General features: G+C 36.7%; 1 protein-coding gene across 1 annotated transcript; it reads left to right on the top strand.

The window, feature by feature from the left end:
• The first annotated feature begins 272 nt into the window (after positions 1-272).
• RAD50 (RAD50 double strand break repair protein) lies at positions 273-22,164 on the top strand. Its single transcript, XM_009816403.2, has 25 exons — positions 273-426; positions 835-918; positions 1,160-1,311; positions 1,945-2,130; positions 2,279-2,483; positions 2,968-3,096; positions 3,867-4,032; positions 4,868-5,061; positions 5,635-5,841; positions 6,711-6,893; positions 7,098-7,255; positions 8,162-8,337; positions 9,049-9,286; positions 10,689-10,878; positions 11,806-11,932; positions 12,173-12,366; positions 12,678-12,788; positions 13,355-13,447; positions 13,528-13,641; positions 14,427-14,554; positions 15,379-15,603; positions 18,645-18,730; positions 19,160-19,302; positions 21,201-21,334; positions 21,688-22,164. The coding sequence occupies exons 1-25, from the start codon at positions 298-300 to the stop codon at positions 21,872-21,874; spliced, it is 3,939 nt and encodes a 1,312-aa protein (XP_009814705.1). The 5' UTR covers positions 273-297; the 3' UTR covers positions 21,875-22,164.
• The last annotated feature ends 1,222 nt before the right edge of the window (positions 22,165-23,386 follow it).

Genomic DNA, 23,386 nt, shown 5'->3' with positions numbered 1-23,386 from the left:
ATTGTTTTTGATTTAATGATAAATAGTATGGCAGCTCTCTTAACTTGGAGCTGATTAGCTTCTCAGTTTAACACAAATGAGAGTTTTGCCTTTTTATGTTCTGTACCTTGAGCCATAACTGAAGAGCCTTAGCGGTGTTTTTAAAGACGTTCATAATATTTTGCGCTCGTATAGATGTGTTGTCAGCTTTGAGTGATACGCAGTGATTTTTGCCTTCTAGATTTTTCATGAAGCTTTATTTTACAGGATTTATAACGTTTACACTTCTGACTTTGGAAGAGAAGAAGTTCTGCAGAAATGTCGAAGATTGAGAAAATGAGTATCCTCGGAGTGAGGAGTTTTGGGGTAGAGGATAAAGACAAACAAATTATCACTTTCTTTACTCCGTTAACTATTTTGGTGGGACCAAATGGTGCAGGAAAAACGGTAAGACTTACTCTGTGTTTGGGTTTGCACTGTAAATAGCTCTGAAAGGCCTCAGAATGGGAATAACGATCTCTGCAGAAAAGTATTAATAACATTGCAAAAATCTTGCTGTTTACTGTAAATATTGTATTGTTTAGCATTATTAGAGGTCTGCTTTCATGCCTGGATTTTGTAGAGCACCGGCTGATACTTTTCATAGGAAATTGATCCAGATCCTGATTAAAACAGATTTTGCAAAGTACCATGTTCTCATGATACTCAAAAAATAAAATGTTATTTCTTATTTCTCTCTTCTCGCATATTTAACTTAATTGTAAATATTTGGGCTGCTACTGTGTTTTTGCCTGTAGTCCATCTTGTTTACTCTAAATTTCCATTATAAATATATTCTTATTTTTGTTTTCTTAGACTATCATTGAATGTCTCAAATATATATCCACTGGAGATTTTCCTCCTGGCACCAAAGGAAACTCATTTGTTCACGATCCAAAGGTAAAAGTCATAGTGACTAGATTTAATGTGTGTTTACTCCTAAGTCAAATGCTTAACTGCACTCACTGTTGCGATGAAAACAGGGAAGCTGAAGTTCTAGGCAGACATGAGCTGTCTGTATTGTTTTAGGAAAAACAAAGAGCTGGGGGAGATTAGAACGTTACCCACAGCTGGGAAGACATGCATTCATTTGGATGTTGAGAAGAATTTCCCTTACTCAGTTTTTTTGTTTCTGCTAAAGGTTGCCAATGAAACAGATGTTAGAGCTCAGATTCGATTACAGTTTCGAGATGTAAACGGAGAGCTCGTAGCTGTCCAGCGATCCATGGTCTGTACCCAGAAAGGCAAGAAAACAGAATTTAAAACACTTGAAGGTGTCATTACTAGAACCAAGTAAGTTTTTTTTCTTACTTTGGCATGAAGATCGGTTTGCATTTTGTATGTTTTTATGTGTAAGACAAGAGAAAACTTCGTAATGTATTCCTGGAAGTACCTACCAGTGCTCTTAGATTAAGGCTATGTAGTTTCATCACTTTATCTATTAGCTCTTTCAAAAATCCTACATTTGATAGCCGCTACTTTAAGAACTGCTTTTTAAGAACTACTATCTATTAACTTGCATTTATTTGAAAATTGTATTAGTAATGATACGCTTTGAAAATAGCATTGTGTGGATTACGTAGGCTTTACTTCCTTTAGCCCGATTTTCACTTTCAGATCATTGCTGGCCCATGTTTAACTCTGAGCTGCACTATTTAAGAAGTGTGTTAACTTACTTCCATTTCAGATCGGTTCTGCTCCCTCTGGTGGTTCTGGATAGTTTTAAACTGGGTAATAGTCTTGACTACAAATATCCACAGTGTTAAATGCATGTGTTGAACTGGCAATTATACTCTTAAAAATTGTTACTCATTAAGTTTTTGAGTCTGTATGTTACAATGAGACTATACTGTTAAAAATGCAGTGTACTTTTAAAAGAATTTGCTGGTAACTTCTTCAGGGATTTTCTTTATCTGTGCTACATAGGCATGGCGAGAAGGTCAGCCTGAGTTCCAAGTGTGCAGAAATCGATCGAGAGATGATCAGCGCCCTCGGTGTTTCCAAATCAGTGATTAACAATGTCATTTTCTGCCACCAAGAAGAATCCAACTGGCCATTAAGTGAAGGGAAGGCCCTGAAACAAAAATTTGATGAGATCTTTTCAGCAACAAGGTTTCTCTCTTTACTGTGATTAAATAAAAACTAAGTAAGAAATATCTTCTCTAATAATGTAGGTGTTAATGAAAATGTCTAAGGCATTCTTTCCTACATCAGTATTGCTATATTGCCAATAGGTTCTGAAATTTTGTCTTTTTTAAAGGTATATTAAAGCACTCGAAACTCTCCGTCAGGTACGACTGAAACAAAGCTTGAAAGTTAAAGAGTGTCAGACAGAACTGAAACACCTAAAACAGAATAAAGAAAAAGCACAGGAAATCCAGGATCATCTTAACAATAGAGAGGCTCAACTGGCTGCTTCTAAGGAGAATGTAAAATCAATTGAGAGTCAACTTGATCCTCTAAAGGTAATTTGCATGACAATTACGTTAAGACTTTAATACAAAACAATATGTACGTACTAAAGAACACAGAAAAATGTGAAAGCTGGATGCATTTCTTGATTAAAATCTTACACTTCTATGTTGTGTCGTCTCATCCTTTGCTCTGAAGCAGAATCAAGCCATACCTCAACAAACCTGGCAGATGCTGGTCTAATCTGTAAACAGTCATTGGAGGTTTAAGAATATAGTTTGTGAAATTCTTGTAGCAGCATTGGGTTTTTTGTAGCTTAATTTAAAGTATCTCTTTCTCAAATTTAGCTGGTAACTAAAACTTTTATAAACGGTAACTAAAACAAAAACTAAACTAAGACTTAAACCCCCTATTTTTAAAAAATACTTTATAAAGCTGAAGTTTTTACACTTTAACTAACTATATTGTATAGAACAATTGATTATGGGATTCATAAGCTGGTGAGATATTTTACTTGCAGCGTTCTTTCCTTTGCAGAGTTCTCTGGCAGCAGTTGAACAGAATCTCATAAAAGTAATGAGGCTAGACAACGACGTAAAAGCCCTGGAGAGCAGGAGCAGGCAGATGCAGAAAGATAATCAAGATCTGCAACAGAAGATGGAAAAGGTTGCCTTTTAAATTCCATGCCGCCATCCTTTCTGCTGAAGAATCAGTCTGTCTCTTGCTACCCAGTGAACTAAGCTTATATTTTATTATGCATCAGATGTTGGTGAAGAACATTTGCATAGCCCACGTAGCTCACTTGGTATTATCAGATATTGCAAATACGGCTCAATAAAGCTGTATTAGTTTCTGTGTAATTTTGGTTAAATTGCTTTTTGTAACTTTTCCCTCCACCACAGACTAGCTTGCCAGGAAGGCAAATACTGACAGAAGTTTTCATAAAAGTGATAATTACTGGTAACAATGCCCAGTGGTGTGTAACTTGAAAATACCTACCTCTCACAATATGTTGTTGATAGCCAGCACTTGTTTTGACCAGTACGGGATGGCTCCTGACCTTAATATTATTCATCTCCCTGGAGATTTTTTTATGTCTTTCTCTTAAAATAAGAAATAATTGTCAGTCTTCTGTTGTGATTGTGACAAGGCATTTAAAACTATTTTGAAAAATGGAGAGAAATTCCTTAGTGGTAAAAATTTAGATTCATTTGTTTTATCAGCCTAAGAAAAATACATTTTCTTTTTCCAGTTTTGCTTGTAGCATATTTAATTTTTCTTAATATATGTCTTAATATAGAAGTTCTGTGCAGGTGTTTATGTCTTATTTCTTGAATTCTGTTATGGTCAAAACTGTACTTTTTAAAAACATCATTAATTGGCTTACAAATTTAGTTAAAAAGCTGACTTTATTCTGCATTGTCTTTGGTGTACAGGTTTTTCAAGGAACAGATGAACAACTAAGGGACAGATACCAGAACCACCAGAGAACAGTGAAGGAGAAGGAGAAGAGATTATCAGACTGCAAGCGTGAATTAGATAGAGCCAGTAAAGAATGCCAGAGATTTAACAGTGAGAAATCAGAACTACTTATTGAACGAGGTATTTTAGACTTCATCTATAACCTTGTATTTATATTTTAATGTAATTAAGATCTGAAGTGGAACTACTGATAAGAATTGAAGGACAAAACCCCTAAAATGTGTATGAATTTGGGGTCAGCTGCCTGGTATGGTATGAGACTGACAGGTGGACAGGTCCTAGCGTTCTTCTGCAGTTTCTAATGTGCACTTGTGGTTTTGAGCTATAATTACAACACTTAGTACCTTTGTTCTTAAATGGACTGTCCTTTATAAAAGGATTCCAAATAGATAATTTACGGTGGCATAGATTAATGTCAGCCTAGCAGTTTACAACACAGTTGTTTTCACTGTTCGAGCCTGTACTTTCTTTAGGTGATGGAAATGCCTGCTAAGCAGGTGTGATTGTGTGTTTTAAGCAAGAAAAACGTGAAAGCTGAATGCTTGGTGTGCTCAGTGTCTCGGGTGGGGGCTGGGGACTAGTCAGAGGGCTTTGGGATAATATTCTTTCATATATCGTGTATTCTTTTTTAGGTGGACTGTGGGAATTTCAGTAAAGCTGTAGTAGTTCAGACACGAAATACATGGTCATATAAAATATGTTTGGGCTTTGTTTATCAGAAAAATATTTTTAGTGTTTTAAGAGACTTTCTTGATTTATTTAATAATAAAAATTTAGTTACCTGAAATAGCAATCTCTCAAGCTGCAGCTTGTTTTTACTCTGGAGCTTTTTGTGTTGTTTAAAAATACTTCAGTTTCAAAGACTTTAAGAAAATAGATGCAACTGACTTTGAATCCTAAATGTATCTTCTGCCTCAGTTTTTGAGTGTTTATGTCACATTTTCTTTTTGTGAAGGTCGTCTTCAACTGCAAGCAGATCGTCACCAGGAACACATCACAACGAGGGATTCATTAATTCAGTCTTTGGCAGCACAGCTGGAGTTAGATGGTTTTGAGCGAGCACCTTTTAATGAAAGGCACATTACCAGTTTTCACAGGTTGTTGAAGGAGAGACAGGACAGGGATACAGAAGCTGCAAATCATTTGATGGTAAGAATTTTTGTTTTAGTAATGTAGTTAGTATTGGTTATTAGTGTGTTATTGGTTCACGTGTGGCTTCATGGTGCTGGGAGGAAGAGGAATAATGTGGTGGGGGTGGAACTGAAGCCATTTTTTTTCTTCTAGAATTCTTTGTTATGGGTTGCCTGAATCTTTCCATGGAAATTCGTTTTGGAACTAAGAGCGGTCATCAAGTGATCTGAACTGCCACAGCTATTGAACAGGCAGTTCTTCAGATAGGTTTTTCTCAGCAGCCCTCTCATGCAGGTGACATGACAAGCTAAAAAGCCTGAGGAAGAATTACGGTGGGCAACTGGTTTAAAAATAAGCAACTTTTTGTTGAAGTCATCTTCAAAATGGAGTTGCTCTCACAGAATACTACTGGTACAATGCATCATGAATGAAACATTTCTGCAGAAAATTTTTGACAAGTTTTAGTTATCTAAGTATTTCAATGTCTTGTATTATGGTGGTGAATATTTGCAAGTTAGTGTGAAGAAGTGTTTTTAAATGTTGTTTTCCTGTGAAAAAAATAACGAGTATATTATTGCTGACTTCTTTCAGAGAGAATTTGCACGAAAAGAAGCAATGAAACAAAAACAGATAGATGAAATAAGAGACAAGAAAACTGGATTAGAAAGAACCATTGACCTGAAATCAGACATTCAAAATAAGAAACAAGTTGAGCTGAAGAATGTAAAATATGAATTGCAACAGTTGGAGGGATTTTCAGACAGAATTCTGGAGTTGGATCAGGAGATTGTCAAGACAGTAAGTTAATGTAATTGAAAAAATTATAGAAGTTTGAAATAAAAACTTTCATCTTTATCATTAAAACCAAACAAACAAACCCCTTGATGTTTACTCCATCTGCTGCATTTTTGCCCTTTTAATACCCTCTCTGTGCTTTGTCTGTTTAGATGGTGCGCTCTTTGGGGCAGGGACTGTTCACTACTTTATTTTGTACAGTGCATGCATAGAATATACTGCTTCTGCTTGGTGAGTTACTCATGGGAAATAGCCGCAGCTGGTGATATCATAAGATTAGTCAGTCTTAAATTATTGGGCCAGAAAAAGATGACCTAAAATGCTACACTACCTACATTTTTCCACATAACTTGAGATGAGCTGGTTGGTTCTAAGTATTTTATCTGATGAAGTATTGTAAGTTGCAAGCGTTTTATGTCCCAGTTGAACACCTGTTTTTGCCTTTGTAGCCAAATATATTATGTTTGTTAGCAGTGTATGAGTTCAGTGCTTGACAGCGTTTCTTCCAGCCTCCTCACTAGGATAATTCCAAATTTAATGTACAGTAGATGCTAAAATACAGAGAATCAAACTAAATGCAAGTGAGCTTCCTGAAGCTAAATCATGTGGTTATGGCTTATGGTAAAAGCATGAGCAACTTGGGGCACTACTACAGTTCAGAACAGCACATCTAGTATCTGCTTTACTTTCCCCATGCCAACATCACAGCCTTTGTCCTTTTTCTTGTATTCTTTACAAATCTTGTGTCATTCCTGTAACGGCTAATGATACTGCTGCCGGGCAGCTTAAGAGCTTTCTTCTGTTTCCTTTAGTTAGAACTTCATTGATTAGTGTAATTATTTAAGTCTTCGGGGCTTTTATTTTTTGTTTAGGAACATGAGCTGGAGAAGGCTGAGAGCAACAGCAATGTGGAAACACTCGAACTGGAAGTACGAACTCTGCAAAATGAGAAAATAAACCTGGACAAAGCTCTTAGGAAGTTGGATCAAGAGATGGAACAGTTGAATCTACATACCACAACAATTACCCAAATGGAGATGCTGAAGAAAGACAAGGTAATTTTTCTATCATCGTCTCATAAGAGAGGGACATGAAATTAATACAGTCCCTTCAAGATTTGTGTATTTTTTAGGTGTTTATCAACAATGATATGTAAAGCTTCTGTGTGACTTCACAGAGGCCATTAGCTCCATGAACGTGTTGAGTGACATAAACTTGAAGATATGAAAAAATTAATTTTAAATGCTTCATTTCTCCAGGCAGACAAAGAAGAGCAGATTAGAAAAGTAAAATCAAGACATTCTGATGAGCTGACATCACTGTTGGGATACTTTCCGAATAAAAACCAACTGGAAGACTGGCTTCATGGTAAAAATAGAAAGATTAATCAGACAAGGGATAATCTTGCTGACCTTAAGTAGGTATTAATTTAATTTATTATGTCTCCATAAGTATTTATGTAATTATGAATTTAAATGTTGGAAAGTTTAGTATGCTTAACATACTTGTTATTTTAATTCATTATTGTTTATTTAGGTATCTGCAAAATCAAAGAAGGCATCCTGCAGAATTTGTCATGTATAGTTGATATGTTTTGTGCTAGTTAATAAAATCACAACATTTGTAGTATGTTAAAGGCAGTGCTAAGAGCAGATAGCAAAATATTGTTCTGGAACCTCCTTAATTGTTTATACGAATCCTAGCTGAGTGAATGTGCTTGGGGGGTGTAAATTGCTGGTCTTAGGACTTTCTTACAAGTCACAGAGTAGTTAGTGACTATATCAGAGTTCAAGTGTGATTACCTGTTCCTGATTTCATTTGATTATCTAAACCAATTTGTTAGAAAGAGTAGGTAGCATCAGTACACTATGCAATGATACACATTAAACTTCCACAAAACAAAACCCCCAAGATTTTAAGTATAAGAATATTGCATAGTTCGAAAGTATGGAACATGAGTAGAAGGATGCTAAAATTCTTTGCTTAAGAGGTTCAATAATATCTCATAAGCAATAATTGCTCTAGGGGAAAAAAGTTGATATTGTATTATTCTATAAAGTTTTGTATGGTTTCGTTGTTAGAAATGAGTCTCTCATCAGTAAGCATCTAGAAAACAAAAGGGAATTAAAATGAAACACTTTATGCTATACTTAGATTAATAAAAAGTTGACGCTGTAGGTTTCCTGAAAAAATCATTAAAGAACTGGTGAACAGCTCTGTAATATCAATTTCAGATTAACTTCCCATGTTTTTGGTTTTGCTTAAACAGTTTGAAATCTTTGGGGGTTTTTGTAATAAAAGAGTTTCTGCATTGATGTTTCAGCAAACGACTGGCGTCAGTAGAATATGATAAAACTTATGCCAGTAACGAGCTAAGAAAAAAGGAAGCGCAATTGTCCCATCATGAAGCAAAACTTTTTGATGTTTGTGGAAGCCAAGATTTTGACAGTGATCTGAGCAGACTTCAAGATGAAATTGAAAAAAGTTCAAAACAGCGAGGTAAATTCATATATAGCTCTACTTTTTTCCCTAAAGTTTGTTGTAAATGTAAGCCACAGATACTGAGAGGGTTTGTTGCTTGTGCAGGATAAAAAATAGGCACAGAAACTGACTTAAGGGAGATTATTACTGAATCTCATTATTTTTTAACAAATTTTCCATATCTTTACTATTATTTACTACTTTTTTACACTTAAGCAAGACTAGTTGTTTTAATTCTTTCAGTTAATTCTCTTACTGTGTGTAAATGAAGTATCTGCTTTGGCTTACTGTCTTACATAGATCATGACCTTCTCAAAGCTAGGGAAACGTTTGAGTGCTTGGCTCTGCCGGGTGTGAAGACAAGTACAGAACCAGCCGTTTGGTGGGGGTTTGGCCCATAGGGCCTACTACTAACTGGAAGAAAGTAATTTCTGAAGGAAGTACTCACTTCCACTGTCAATTACAGAGGGATGAGCATGGTTTAACACAAGAGACTCGTAGAATAATTCAGGTTGGCAAGGACTTCAGGAGGTGATTTAGGGCAACCTGCTTAAAGCAGGGGCAGCACTGAATTCAGACCAGGTCACTTTAGGTCCATTTCAGTTTCCTGCCTTTGTGATTTTGTGGGTTATAATTATAATCTTCATTTATGGTAAATACATACCTGGTTTAGATCTGATTATGCACTGTTTACTCAATGTAAAGTCTTTTTGTTTCTTTTTAAACCAGCTGTGCTTGCTGGAGCCACTGCAGTTTATTCACAGTTCATTACACAACTGACAGAGGAAAACCAGTCATGTTGTCCAGTTTGTCAAAGGGTGTTTCAAACAGAGGCCGAACTACAAGATGTAATTAGTGATCTGCAGTCTAAGCTGCGTCTTGCTCCAGACAAACTGAAGTCTACAGAGTCTGAGCTTAAAAGAAAAGAGAAAAAACGTGATGAAATGATGAGTCTTAAACCACTTAGGTAAAGTACTTAAACCATACTGTTGCAAGCTGTTTTCTTTCAAATGCTTGGTTTTTTTGGATTATTAAAAATTACGCAGACATCAAGGAAGCTTTATTTTAGGGCTAATTAGTTCATTCAAAAATCTCATCGTTGAGATAAATATTTTGCTAGCATTTGTTCTCTGCTCATTTGGACTTTTAATATTAAACTATTTTATATTTTTGGTATTTCTGGTCCTTTGGAGCTTCTCGTGAGAGGCAGAAAAAGTGGTTATATACTTACTTTTCTACCGATCATTTACACCATACAGGCACAGTTCCCCTCCTTGTTTTTTTTATCATTTTAATTTAAAATGGACAGGCTGTTTTTGTTGTTACTGAAATGTTTTCATACCACGTCACCTTAAATATGTTTCTTAAAAATGCTGAAATGGAAGTTGTATAGACAGAATGGGAACTGAACCTATATTAAACACCCTTTAATAATGGCTTGATTTATATCTCCTTTAACAATAGTTTTTGTTGCTGGCAGTCATATGAGTGGTGATGTTCTAGAAAGGCATCTCTGGATTTTATAGTGGATTCCCAGTGCCATTTATGTTTCCCTGAGGTTCAGTCACGTGCAGTTCCATCGTTTGGGAATGCATCTCTGTCTCTGATACTGATAACCCGTATTAGATTGGACTGAATTTATTCCTTTATTTTAGTTATTTAAAAAACCTTTTTATGTTGTATTTTTTCTTTGAACTTGCAGGTAATGCGAAGTGTAGGAAGTACTAACAAATTCAGACAAGGTGCCTACAGTACTTTCCAATTTCCAGGCTGAATTAGTCTGTATTTTTAAAGCTATGAAAACAGTAGACAGGCTGTTTCGTTGTTGCCTCCCTTTTCTTTTCCTGTTGCCTCCCTCCAAAATATAAACAAATAACACTAGCCCTAAAGAGTTTTTGTCAGTCCTGTTTTTTCTTTTTCTTAGCGTATGAACAGCATTTAAAGTAAGAGTATGCAGGTTTCCTGCAAGTAGGTGAGGAGGCTCTAGTCTCAAGACATTTGCAGACCCTTGTTCTGAGAGAATTTGGAGAATATATGATAGAGGGTAGACCTTTCCTTCACAAGAGGGCACTCTTGTACAGTGGATTTGGACCCTCTCATGAGCACTTGCTGTAATTAACTTAAAAAACAAAAGAGATTTTGTTTGCTTGTTTGTTTCATCTCACCTGTCTAAAATGAGGGATGGGTTACCTTCACTGGGTATATAACATAAGCTTAATCGAACATGGGCAAGGTTCAGGGGATACTATTTTGGCTAAATTTAGTCTTTCACTGTTAAATCATATCACAGATTTTGTGATCTTGAATGTCTTGCATTTATGCTGCTGTTTTTGACAAAGGAAATTTTATGGATTTGTATTTTATTTAAGGCAAACTGTAGTTGAACTCCAAGATAGGGACATACCAGACTTGAGGAACAAGATACAGAATGCAAACAGGGATTTAACAGGCCTGAAGGGTGAGATAGAAGAGCAGGAATCACTCTTGCGGATAGCTTTGTCTGAGGAAGGAGGTGCCAAGGCTCGTTTACAGGATATAACGCTAATGGAAAGGTACCAGGTATGCTTTGGTAATTTTTTTTTATGTATAAAATGGTACTTGCTAGCATTTAAATATGTAGTTATTCAATAACACGACAAAAATTTGAGATATTAAGACTTCTCAATCAAAGTAAAAATACTTTAAAAGACAGCATAACTTAGGTGATCTTGGTACTAATAGAACTTGAAGTTTTATGTAATGATTTTTTCTTTTGAGGACCACAGGGTCCCTTGAGTTCTGATTCAGTTATGTACTATAGTAACTGGAAAAAGAGGTATAATCGAGAACTTGAGCATGAACACAAGTATACCAAAGTGTTTTTCAGTCCTCATAGTCAGGCTTCTGTCATTATCATTCAGTGTGTCCTCAGCATCTACTCAGTGTACTTTCTGAAATCTTGTCACATGTACTTCCTTGTTCTGTGCCATCTGAATATATGGTAAAGGGGAATGGATATCCTATACCTTTTATTATTCTGACATAGGAGACTGTTTTGAACAGTCTTCATGCCTTTATTACCAACACAAAATCTGCTCAACTGAGAACCATGAGAGGGACAATTTTGCGGAAAACCTGGGGCCAGGCAAAGTACTGAGAGAATTTCACGGGTGGGAGGTGGCAGCAGCTCCTGAGGCGCCAACAATTACGTTGTCGCAGGGGCAGGTAGCACCTGTAACTGTTCTGGGGTGGGCTGGGGGTGTCAAAAGCCCATCCATCCGTATTGACTGATTTCCTCTCACAATTAGGAATTCCAGTGTCTAGCAGCCTGTGGGCCGACATAATCTTACTGCTAATGCTGTGACGTTGCTCCAGCAGAGGAGATAAATTTGAAGGTCTTGAGTCACGTGTGCCTCAAGCCGCAAGCTTGTTCTCATGTGCCAAAGATAAAAAATACGTTGTTAAACACTGATACAATAATAATAGTACTTTTCCTCATGCTTTCAGACTGATATTAGGGACGTTGAGAGAAAAATTGCTCAGCAGGAGGCTAAGCTGCTGGGGGTTGATTTAAGTAGAACTGTTCTACAAGTAAGCCAAGAAAAACAAGAGAAAAAACACTTGTGGGATACAGGTAGGTCGTACAAAACTGGTATTTCATTTTTATATTGAAAATAATGTTCTAAACTTGCTGCCATTAAAAATGTCAACTTTAGTTTTACTTATTTTACATTTTGAAATAACTGTATTCTAATAGTTTGTTGTTTTGATTTTGAGGGGTCATGCTAGCTTAATTTAAATTGTCAAAAGGAAGACTATAAATGTTTTTAATAACAGAGTGACTGTTTCACTCGGTGTTTGTTTTCATCCGCAGTTACTGGTAAAATTGAGTTAAATCAAAAACTCAAGCAAGACCAGCAAAATCAGATTCAGCAGCTAAAGAGTACGGTTAATGAGCTTAAAGCAGAGAAACTTCAGATTTCCAGCAGCATGCAGCGTCGTAGACAACTGGAGGAACAAACAGTGGAGTTAACCACTGAGGTTCAGTCCTTAGGCAGAGAGATCAAGGTAGGAAATACTCTTAATTGTTAACCCTTAGCTTTGTTGTCCTGGGGGAAAAAAAAACAATCTTGTTATATTTAACATTGTCTGTAATCCTAGCAAATAAGATGAATTTTTAAATGTTTGTCCTGTTTTGCTATTGCATATCTTTGGGAATTTCCAGAACTTTATTAAAACGTATTTTCACATCTTTTTTTTTAACACACCCCCAAAAATAAAAAAAAAAGTAACCACATAATTTTTTTTTACCACTTGAAAAATTGTTGATCTTTAACAGAATGAGAAAATAAAAAGGACTTTCTCCAATTACTTTGCAGGAAGCAAAAGAACAGGTATTTCCTTTGGACGCAACTTTAGAAAAACTGCAGCAGGAAAAGGAGGATCTAATGAATAAAAGGAGTGCAAGTAATAAAGAAACACAAGAGAAGGTTTGTTTGCTTTTGGCATAGCTGGGAGATAGGATTATATATTGTTTTTCAGGCACGGATGGAAGCCATGGTAATGAGTTTGCTTTTAGGAAACAGCAGTGACTTTACTGAATGCTTTAGATTGGTGCAACTTTTAGGGGAGAAAAGGAACATAAGCAAGTAAGAGGGTGAACTCAATTGTAATTAACCTTTGACAGTCTTGTCAAAAGGCTTCTAGGGACATTTGGCAATATTTAGTGACCAATGGTATTAAAAGCCCTTCCCAACAGATCTAAGAGAAATAGCAAGGATAACTGTAACCTGTCTTTGCCAAGAGACAAACCTGTTTTTCTTTTGTGAAGTGGTCCTGGTGTGTAAGCACAAATGAGTGATTTACCATTTCTTTTGAAAAACATTTTCATGGTAATAAGGAGCATCTGGATTTCAAAAGCTGAAGGCTTTATTAGTAAACTAAAGTCAGTTATGATAAGGAATTGTGCTTTGATACCCAGTATCTAATCTTTGATACAGAATATATCAGTTCTCAGACATAAGACTGCATTTCATTTGAAATATTTTCCCTGCAGATAAATGGAATAAAAGAGAAAGTTAAGGATATAAACAAGTATGTGAAAGAAATTGAGAACTATATTCAACAAGGAAAAGAAGACTACAAAAAGGTAACCTAAAAAACAGTCAATAAAAAGTTGACATTAAAAGCACTCTTGAGTTTAAATCATATACCATTTTATTTCTTTAGCAAAAGGAGTCTGAACTTGATGAAGTAAATTCTCAGTTAGCTGCCTGTGAGAAACAGAAGGAAAAGATAAGTAAAGAGATGGAAATGATTCGACAAGATATTGACACTCAAAAGGTAGTTGTATTGTTTTACAGTAAAGTATATTTTACATAGTTGAAATAATTTCTGGGTTTGGTTTAAGTCTGCCTAGGTCTGTAGTGGTGCAAAGTTTGCCTCCTCCTTATTTACTTAATTAGTTGTTAGTCAGAATAGCTGCTATACATGCATTAGGCTGAAAAAAGTCTTGAGACTTGTATATGCAAAAGGAGATTAATTTTAAAAAAACGTTCTTTTGGTATTTCCAAAAGGGTTAAGTCTGTGGGGATAGTAGCCAACATTTTCAAAAGTACCTTTGTGTGGAGAATACCTGTCTTCTGAAGTAAGGTACCGAATTGCAGGTACCAAAAGATGCTAGTTGCTCCAGATTTTGTCATGTACTTTAAATTCTTGTGGATATATTTCAAATACCGTTTACATTCTTTATAGGAAGGATGTCTTTCCCCATTCTACCCCACCACTTACTGTCTAACTTGTAGAACTGAGATGGGGGACTTTGATAAATCTCATCCTAAATTACTTTCCCCATTTGAAACATTGATTAATACTTGCACACAGGATCACTCTTGTGTTCGCCTGTGACAATAAATACTGTAAGTATTATTTCAGATTGAAATATTAAATAATACTGCTGATTTCCATTACACCCTACTTCTAGCACAAGTTCTCGCTGTGATAATTTTCGTTGTTGTCAATTTAAAACATGCTGCAAGCCTAAAATAGAGTTGTGCAGGCCTCATACTTCGTAATTGAGAATCAATGTACTGAAACATTATACAACAACTTGCTTTCTGTGGAGATAGATACAGGAAAGGTGGCTAGAGGATAATCTTACTTTGAGGAAAAGGAATGAAGAGCTAAAAGAAGTTGAGGACAATATAAAACACCTTGTGAAGGAGATGGGAGAAATGGAAGTCTCGCAAATGAAAAAGTAAGCATCTTCAAAACAGAATGGCATGTTTTGCACAAGAATTCACTGAATGTCTGAATGTAATATTAACTGTGTTTTGGTGTGTTTCCTGGTCCCCCTTTCTCCCCATTCATGTAGACCACTTCCTCCTTCAAAGGAGGATGTTTGCAAAATGTCCCCATGACGACAACATAAATGACTCAGTGAAATTATATAGTGCTTCTAGGTAGAAATGCACGTATGTGTACATGTGCATATACCTGTTCCAATCTAATCCATTTTTTAATGACTTCCACTTCTAAATCCACATTTAAAAATATTTCATGTCTCTGGATAAGAATATTTAGTTTTCATTTTCATTCTGCTCACTTAGGTCTCAACAGCAAATTTTATATTTATTTCAGTAGTTAATGTTAATTGCTTAGATAATAAACACTTTCAGAAGGGAATTAGCCCTATGCTGGTACTTATGTGTGAACCGTTTATTTAGCTTTCTAGAGGTTACCCAATTAATTTGCCTTATTTTGCTCAGTATCCTAATTTAATTCCACCTATGAAATGAATTATTTTCTATATTTCAACATACAGCACTTTGGCATTCGAACGTGATAACTTGCTTCTCCAACTCAGAGTGGTGATTTGAATATGTTCTTAACAAACTTCAAAATATTATTTCAATAATGTCTTAATTTCCATGACATTAGTACTGTAATTTTAACCATTACAGACTTTATAAAGACAATATAATGAGCTACTGTCTAACATAAACTCAGAATTAGAACCCTGATTAAAAAATTGTGAAACAGTAAATACAAAAGACTTCTATATTAATTACGGTTTCACAGTGAACAAAAACGTTTAGATGAGAAAATAGAACTTCTGAAAAGAAACCATCATGTTGCACTTGGCCGACAACGTGGATTTGAAGAAGAGATTGTTCGGTTGAAAAAGGAACTCCGAGAATCACAATTCAGAGATGCAGAGGAAAAATACAGGGAGATGATGATTGTTATGAGAACAACAGAGCTGGTGAACAAAGATCTGGACCTTTATTACAAGGCTCTTGATAAGTAAGTACTGTCATATGAGGGTAATTCTTAAATGTTTTAGGCTTTACTGCTATTGATAACCTTGATGCAAAAGCAGCTTTCAATTTCAGACTTCCGGGGCTGACTTAGAGATAGTAAATTGATATAATTCTTTAAGATATACAATTATTTCTCTTTATAAAATCAGGCATTTAAATATTAAGATAACAAGATACAACTTTTAAAGTGAATTAATTAAAATACGCTACAAACAGCACAGGATTGGTAGGATGTAGGAAATTTGTAAGTTAACCTATAAATGTACATACAGTTAATGCATCGATGGTAATAATTGGACTTTAATATAGTCATAGATGAGTCCAGTGATCATTATAATTTTATTGCCAATTCTCTGTAGGACCCTTTTTGAGTTCTGGCTTTACGTGTTAGGACTCATATTTGCAATGCAGCAATTCAAGTTAAGAGATAATAGTGAGTGAACCCAGCACATCACCCACCTGTGCCTTCTGTGCTGAATTCTTGGTGTGAAACAATCTTTTTCTGTGTTGCCTGTGGTGGTTAGAGAATGTCCAGGCAGTAAACATGTTCAGCTTCATTTTTCATATGAAAACATGTGGAAGAGCCAGTGGAGCTGCAGGCTGTTTCTCTGACCCTATTCCTCTGTAGCTTTTTTTTTTCCACTTGAAGGCATCTTTTAGGAAGCTTTTGTAAGTGTCTCTCCCAAAATTTCTGATGGTTTTCCTTTCTTCCTGTAATTTTGGTTTGGGGTTTTGGTTTTTTGAGGGAAAGAGAGGAAAGTATTACAGGATACGCAGTGGGAGAGTGTGTTTCTTAAACGTCTGTACCACATGTTCTCTCAAAATACATAAACTCCACGGTATGAGTTTAGGAAAGGTGAAATCTGTGTTTAAATCCTTCATTATTAACCCAGATCTTTCTTGCATAGTCTCTCACACTACTTTCATTTCTATAGCAGTATGTTTTAGCATCTTCTGGTTGTATCTTAACATGAATAAGATATTCCAGGTAGATTTCCTGTTCCCCATGATCATCTTCTCAGGTAAACAATTGTGTTTTCATTAAACAATATTACAATATAGAGGTGTGTTTTCCCCTTTTCCAGTGTGGGTGGTTTTGTGCTTATATGAGAGAAGGCAAGATCGAAAGAAGCATGTCTTGCATTTGATGGAAAGTGTAGTAAACTTTGTGATTGTTTCTGCTTCCTCTGGAAGCGTGTTTTCTAGTCTTGGACTGATTGGCCAAAAATAGCATTTCAAAATCTGTAAACAAATATGGAGTAAAACATATAGCTTCCTAAAAATCCCTCTATGTTCAGTTATAATGATGGAATTGCAATGAGCTGTTGCAACTTGATGGACAATAGGGAAGGATCTTGGAATCAGTGGATGTGTTTCAGGAAATACGAAACTGGTGCTCAGTGACAGAAAGATTAATTGAATATTAAGAACAAAAAAGAGAAAGAGAAACATTCGGGCCACTGTATAAATACACAATACACCCATGTCTTGAAAATAGTACGGAATTTTGGTCCCCTGTATTAAAAGGGGTCTAGTAGTGCTGGAAAAGGAGCACAGAAGAGCAGTAATGTGGGTGAGGGTACAGGAGAGGAACTAAATAGATGAGAACTTTCCAAGTTGAAAAGACAGGTTTCAGTGGTTCTTAAACACAGTGGTCTAGAGGAACCTTGTTTTAATCAGTTTTAATGATAAAATAAATATATTTAATATTAGAATGTAAACTAATCCAAAATCTATTTTGTGAAGACTTAAATTGTTCAGAGCATGTATAATTCTTCCCTTTCAGCTTAAATGGAAATGCACTCCAAGAATTTCCCTTTTAGAATTCAGAATCTTTTTGTATGGTATCAAATCATCTATTGTTTCTATTTAAGGCAAAACAGGAAATCAGTCTTGTAATTTCAAGAAAAATAGATAAACATCACTTATTGGTAATCGTCTGAAAAATCAGCGAGACGAAATGTTAACTCTAATGGCCAGAGATTGAAAGCTGTATCTGTAGCTGGGAAAACCAACATTTTGGGTGTTCTGTGTTATCAGTTGATCTTTATTGACTTAATATTTAGAGGTTTATGATAAATATTGATGAGGAATGCATTCTTTGGTTTAATTAAGTAAGTAGTTGAAAACACTTCCTTCTTTCTTCAGACTAAACAAGTCCTATTAGAGTTGATTCTTCAGTATTCCCCAGAACAGGTGGAGGTACTTCCTGTAAGAGGGAAGGTAGGAAAAGTATATGTAAAAGTCCATTTCAGAAGCATATTTTATTTCCACCATATTTTTTTGAAAGAAGACATTGGCATAAATGGAGCAAGCATTTTTTTTCATTACTGAGCACTTTTTCTTGAAAAAGCCAAGTTACAAATGTAGCATCCTATCCTTTCTTGAATGCTTTCATAAGGAATCATCTATTATTGAACTGAAGTCATGTCAGTGTATTAACTGGGGAAATTACATTGAAAGTTATTAATGACATCCTATCTTACTCTTGCTGCTGAAGAGAAAGTCATAACGTCTGTTTTGGGTAATTATAAATTATATTCTCGATACAGTATTCTCTGCTCTGAGAAAACTTCACAGGCTTCTCCTTTCCTACTGAGATGCAGTTATTTGCACTATTGGGGACTGTGCTGATACCAACACTACTGTTGGTTTGGAAGACTTAACATCAGATCCATCTTCTTGGTATCAGTCTGAAAATACACTTCACACATAATTTATAAATCTCTTAAAAAGTCAGGTAAACTTGCTCTCCGTTGAGTGACTGACTGCAAATCTTTTTGTCTTCATTACTCTCTGGCTTCTTGAGACTGAGCTGTTTGTGAGAGTAGAATTATTTACACAATAGAGTGTGTTTAATCTTTAGATACTTACGCATTCAAAATGAACTAGTACTTACTACATTTTTAGTAAAAGTATTTAGGGAATGGAAAGGGAGCTGCTGCCTTCCTTAAAGCTCCTGTAGTCCATAGCAGTCCATGGCCGCACCTATAACAATTTGCACTTTTTGTTGTTGTTCTTTAGAGCAATAATGACATTTCATAGCATGAAGATGGAAGAAATCAATAAAATAATTCGTGACCTTTGGCGAAGCACCTACAGAGGACAAGGTGTGTAATTTTTTGTAGTTTTGCCCATATGTATCCATTTGATATTGAGCACTGCGTACTGAAAAGTGTTTGTTCAAAATACTGAAAATCCAGGATCTGAAAATAGTTGGCTCCATTCTAAAGGCTACATCTGTTGGTTACTACTATAATCTCCTTTATTACACATTATGTAGTTAGCTACAGGATAAATAGACGTAATTTTCCCTTTTCTGTGTTTTCCAAAGTTATGGTTTCCTTGAGACAGGGGAAATGCATGAGTTCATTCCTTCAATTTTGGAAAAAATTAATTTCAAAGACACATCTATTAGTGGGAGTTATGAAGAGAATTTTTGATGGTTACTGCATATGATACCTCTCAGCTCTGTTTAATCCTATGATATTTTTTAAATATTTTTAATAATGTAAAAACTGTCTCCTTCCCATTTTCAGATATTGAATATATAGAAATTCGTTCTGATGCAGATGAGAATGTCACAGCCTCTGATAAAAGAAGAAGTTACAATTATAGAGTAGTAATGATAAAGGGAGATACAGCACTGGATATGCGAGGAAGATGTAGTGCTGGGCAAAAGGTAATAGAGCTTTTTTAGTATGCAGTAAAGAGGATTCTGAAAACTGACTGAGGTGAATGCAAAAGAGTAACGCATTCTGAAGTGACCGTGAAGAACAGGTGGCTCCAACACTAATTTACAATTCTGTACAACTTTCCTTCACTGTATCTGGATTTTGCTGACAGTATGCAATATATGATTCTGAACATCTGAACCCTATTTTGAGGTGCCAAAAGCCATTGTTTCAGTTGGAGACCGGTCTGAGTCCCTGCAGGAGTGAAGTGTTCAACTTCCCTCTTTCCTCGAGTTCAAATCCTCCCAGTCTGTCTCTTGCTAGTTACCACTAAGGTTCCCATAGCTGTAGGTCTATTGACTTGCTCCCGTATTTTTTCCTTCCTGAGGGCTGGCCCTTGGTCTTCTTTTCACAGCTGCGTCTACCTCTAAGTATGAGAAGACCTTTTTTTCTGCAAGTTATGCTACTCTCCCCTGCTGCTGAATATAACCTTTCGGTTCATGTCACCAAATACCATACCATGCCATACTTTCAGGCATTGCATTTCATCCTGTCCTATCTGTGTCAGCTATCAGCTCTGCAGTCTGGCCGTTCAGCTGTCTCGGTACTTTAACAGTGCACACTGGCCAAGTGGCCTGATACCACATTATAATGCTTGTAGCCATTTGACACTTGGCATCTTGGTTATGCAGCTTGGGCAACCAAAGATACTTGCAGTATTACAGCAGGAAGCTCTGCTTCTTCCTTAGATGAACCATTTCCACCAGAACAAGCGATCTTCCTCAATGCAGAGGTAGTAAAAAGGGACAAAAAGGCAGCCAAGGCTGCTCTTACTTCTTCCCTGCTGGAACACTTTCTGCCCATTCTTTGTGCCTGCTGCACTGTAAATAGAAGGTGCCAGTGACAATCGAGCCCAAGGAGACTGCAGTTGTATGAGGGAGATATATTCTCCTTCCTCTTCTGCAGTGGGAGCTGGAGCTTTCTGGCTCCCTTTCTTCTGTAGTAGCTGAAAGGGCTATGATGGCAACAGCTTTAGATCTCTCTGATGTTGAGGGAGAATTGCCATTACCTGAAGTAACAAACTGCCTACTTCCAGAGTAGTTCCCACCATGTTGCTTACTCCAGCAGAGTTTCATTGGCAGCCAGGCCTTTTCCATACTAATTTTGGGGGAAATCCAAATCTTATAAAACAGCAGTATAGGTAAAAAATATGTCCTCTCCTAAAGTAGTCTAGGATGTTACGTTAGAGTCCTATGTAAATGAGAGTGAAACTTGTTCACAGTTTCTTAGCTTATATTCTGAGAATTCTTTGATCATGAGCTGTGATGCCAGCAGTCATGATAATTGGAAAGTATTTTCGGCAGCACAGTTTCCATTGGGTGTTCTGTAATTTTCACTAGTTCAGGAGATCTAGTAATAATATCATTAGGCATGTTAATACAAAACTAACATGTAAGGTGGTAAATCCTACTGTCTTCACTTTTAGCAAGTAGTCAGGAGTTCAGTAACTCAAACTTAGTGATCCGTGTACAAATTTCCACCATCCCTGCTGCAGTAGGGTGGGGCTTGAGCAGAGTACAGGGATAATGCAGATGGCAATGTTGTAGCACCTTTACCTCGGATTGGAATCCTTACTTCCAATATCTCCTGAATTTTGAGTATTTGAATTCTCTGCCATTTTTCCAACAGTACTTTGTAGAGTGGATCTTTCAAAAACTTGTAGTTTTAATGTAGTTTTTCAGTAACTAATTAGTTATTGTCATTTTGTGAACTATCAGCACATTGTTATGTAAACTTCGGACATGGTTTGTAATGGCATTAAAATTAGCATGTTACCTGTAGTTCCTCTATAAACACTTCAAAGAGTGAGATTTTGGTGGTGTGTTTTTTTTTTTTTTCCCCTTAGGTGCTTGCTTCTCTTATTATTCGTCTTGCTCTAGCAGAAACATTCTGTCTCAACTGTGGCATATTGGCACTAGATGAGCCTACTACCAATCTTGATCGAGAAAACATAGAGTCTCTTGCACATGCCTTGGTGGAGTAAGTGATCTCTTCTTGTGAAGCTTAAAGATGGATATTTTTCAAATGTTGATAGTAGTCGGCGGAAATGAATTATATTTTAAGCTGGCATATCTTTGTTGACATCTGCAAATATACATGCAAAGCAGTAGTTTTAGATTCCCTATCCTTTATCTGAAAGAGGAAAAATATTTCTTAAATAATGTGGGAATTTTTTAACATGGGTAAAAAGAGTGGCTCATCTGCGTTAGATTGCTTGACCGTTCATGTCGTTTATTATCAATAGTTCAATATTTTTGTACTATGTGTTTACAAGTTCTATAAAACCAGAATGTGATTTAGATAAACATACACTAAATAATATCTCTTTGTAGGATAATAAAAAGCCGCTTACAACAGCGTAACTTTCAGCTTCTGGTGATAACTCACGATGAAGATTTTGTGGAACTTCTGGGCCGTTCTGAATATGTGGAAACATTCTACAGGATAAAGAAGAACATTGACCAGTGCTCTGAGATCATGAAATGCAGTGTCAGCTCCCTAGGCTCATACGTTCATTAGAATTTCAAATAATTGTGTATTACAGACTGGCTTAGCTGCCTAACTTGATAAAGCTTGAATGAAGGCATCTGAAAATACAGTTCCTTCACATCATGTACTACTGAAGATTTGTAACAATTTTAGCTAGAGTCTGAAACTATTAGACTTTTAAACTTCGCATCTTTCTACGTGTTTCTGTGCCTGGCTTTAAGAATCACCATGATTTGGTAGAGTTTAAATGAAAACAACACAGTTAGTTTTTAGATGTATTTTACGCTTTAAAAGTGAAAATAAAGTTGTGATGTTCTTTGCGTATGTCCTGTGGGGGAGATCCAGGTGCAGATTCTTTGGAACAGCTGCGGCTCTGCCGATAGAATAGCACTTGCTCTCCATCATTGCATTATGGCAAGTTCAGGGTTGATTTGTCTTCCTCCAGTCAAAGCGTGTTAAGAGCTACCCACCTCATCTACGCAAAATTCACAAGCTTCAAAGAGAACTTTTACTACTTTCTCTACAAGGTAACGTTACTCTGGCTGTTCAAAGCCATACTTGGTGAAGAGTCTAACAGCTTTCTTTAGAATAAAGGCAAGTCCCATCTCTAACTAAATGAATGAGTGAATGGATGACAAGCATATTTTAACCATATTCTCTTTGCTTTGTGTCATTTACCTCTCTTGCTTTAAGACGATGACGTTTATGAGTTATGTCATATTCTGATTGTTCATGAGATACAATCAAATTCTGTGAAAATTATACAAAAACACTGTAGAGAGTTAATTTGTTTGGATGCTGAGCTTCGCCTGCACCACTCAGAGTTCTTCCTGAAGCTCTTTTCCTTTGGTACAGCCACACCTGATGGTCCTGCAGGTCGCAGGCCAAGGGGGACTGCCACTCAGAATGACAACAGAAAGCCAACAGCGATGGCATGCTTCAGCATGCAAAGGACCTGATCATCACAAGTCCTGAGGTTTCAGTGTTCCTCAGCAACATGCCTTGCCGCCTCTGAAGCCACGCAAGCCCTGAGGGATGCAATTCCTGCGTCTCTGTTTCTTCATAACCAAGTTAAGGGGGCAGCTCTTCTACCTTGAACTCTGGCTACCGGGTGCAAGTCCATAAGCAGAAGCTGGAGTTACAACTCTTTCAGTCCCTGCAGACAGCAGTGATAGGTTGAACCTCCTTAGCAGACAGTGTGTGACCAAAACTCAATTTCAGAGGAAGAGTCTTCAAACCAACATGAAAAAAAAATTATTCTCTGTAACCTCAGGACATTTGTCTTTGGCAAATATGCAAATGAGGCTGAGAACGTTGCACGCTGCCTTCCTCCTCCCTCGGGATGCGGGAATCCCTTTATTTCGCAGGGATGAAGAGCAGTTTCCAGAAGCGGGTGAGGACAGGGGTAGGGGTGCGGGCAAACCTGGCCGGTGCAGGCAGGGCCCGGGGCCGGTTAAGCACCACGGACAGGGGCAGCGCGGCCCTGCCTGCCCACGGGGGCGGTGCTGAGCCTCCCTGGCTCTGCTGAGCCCCTCGCCTTAA

Source organism: Gavia stellata, chromosome 16, assembly GCF_030936135.1.
Source record: "Gavia stellata isolate bGavSte3 chromosome 16, bGavSte3.hap2, whole genome shotgun sequence".
Lineage (NCBI taxonomy): Eukaryota > Metazoa > Chordata > Aves > Gaviiformes > Gaviidae > Gavia > Gavia stellata.
Note: the sequence above shows the minus strand (reverse complement) of the source record. Positions and strands in the feature narration are given on the sequence as shown.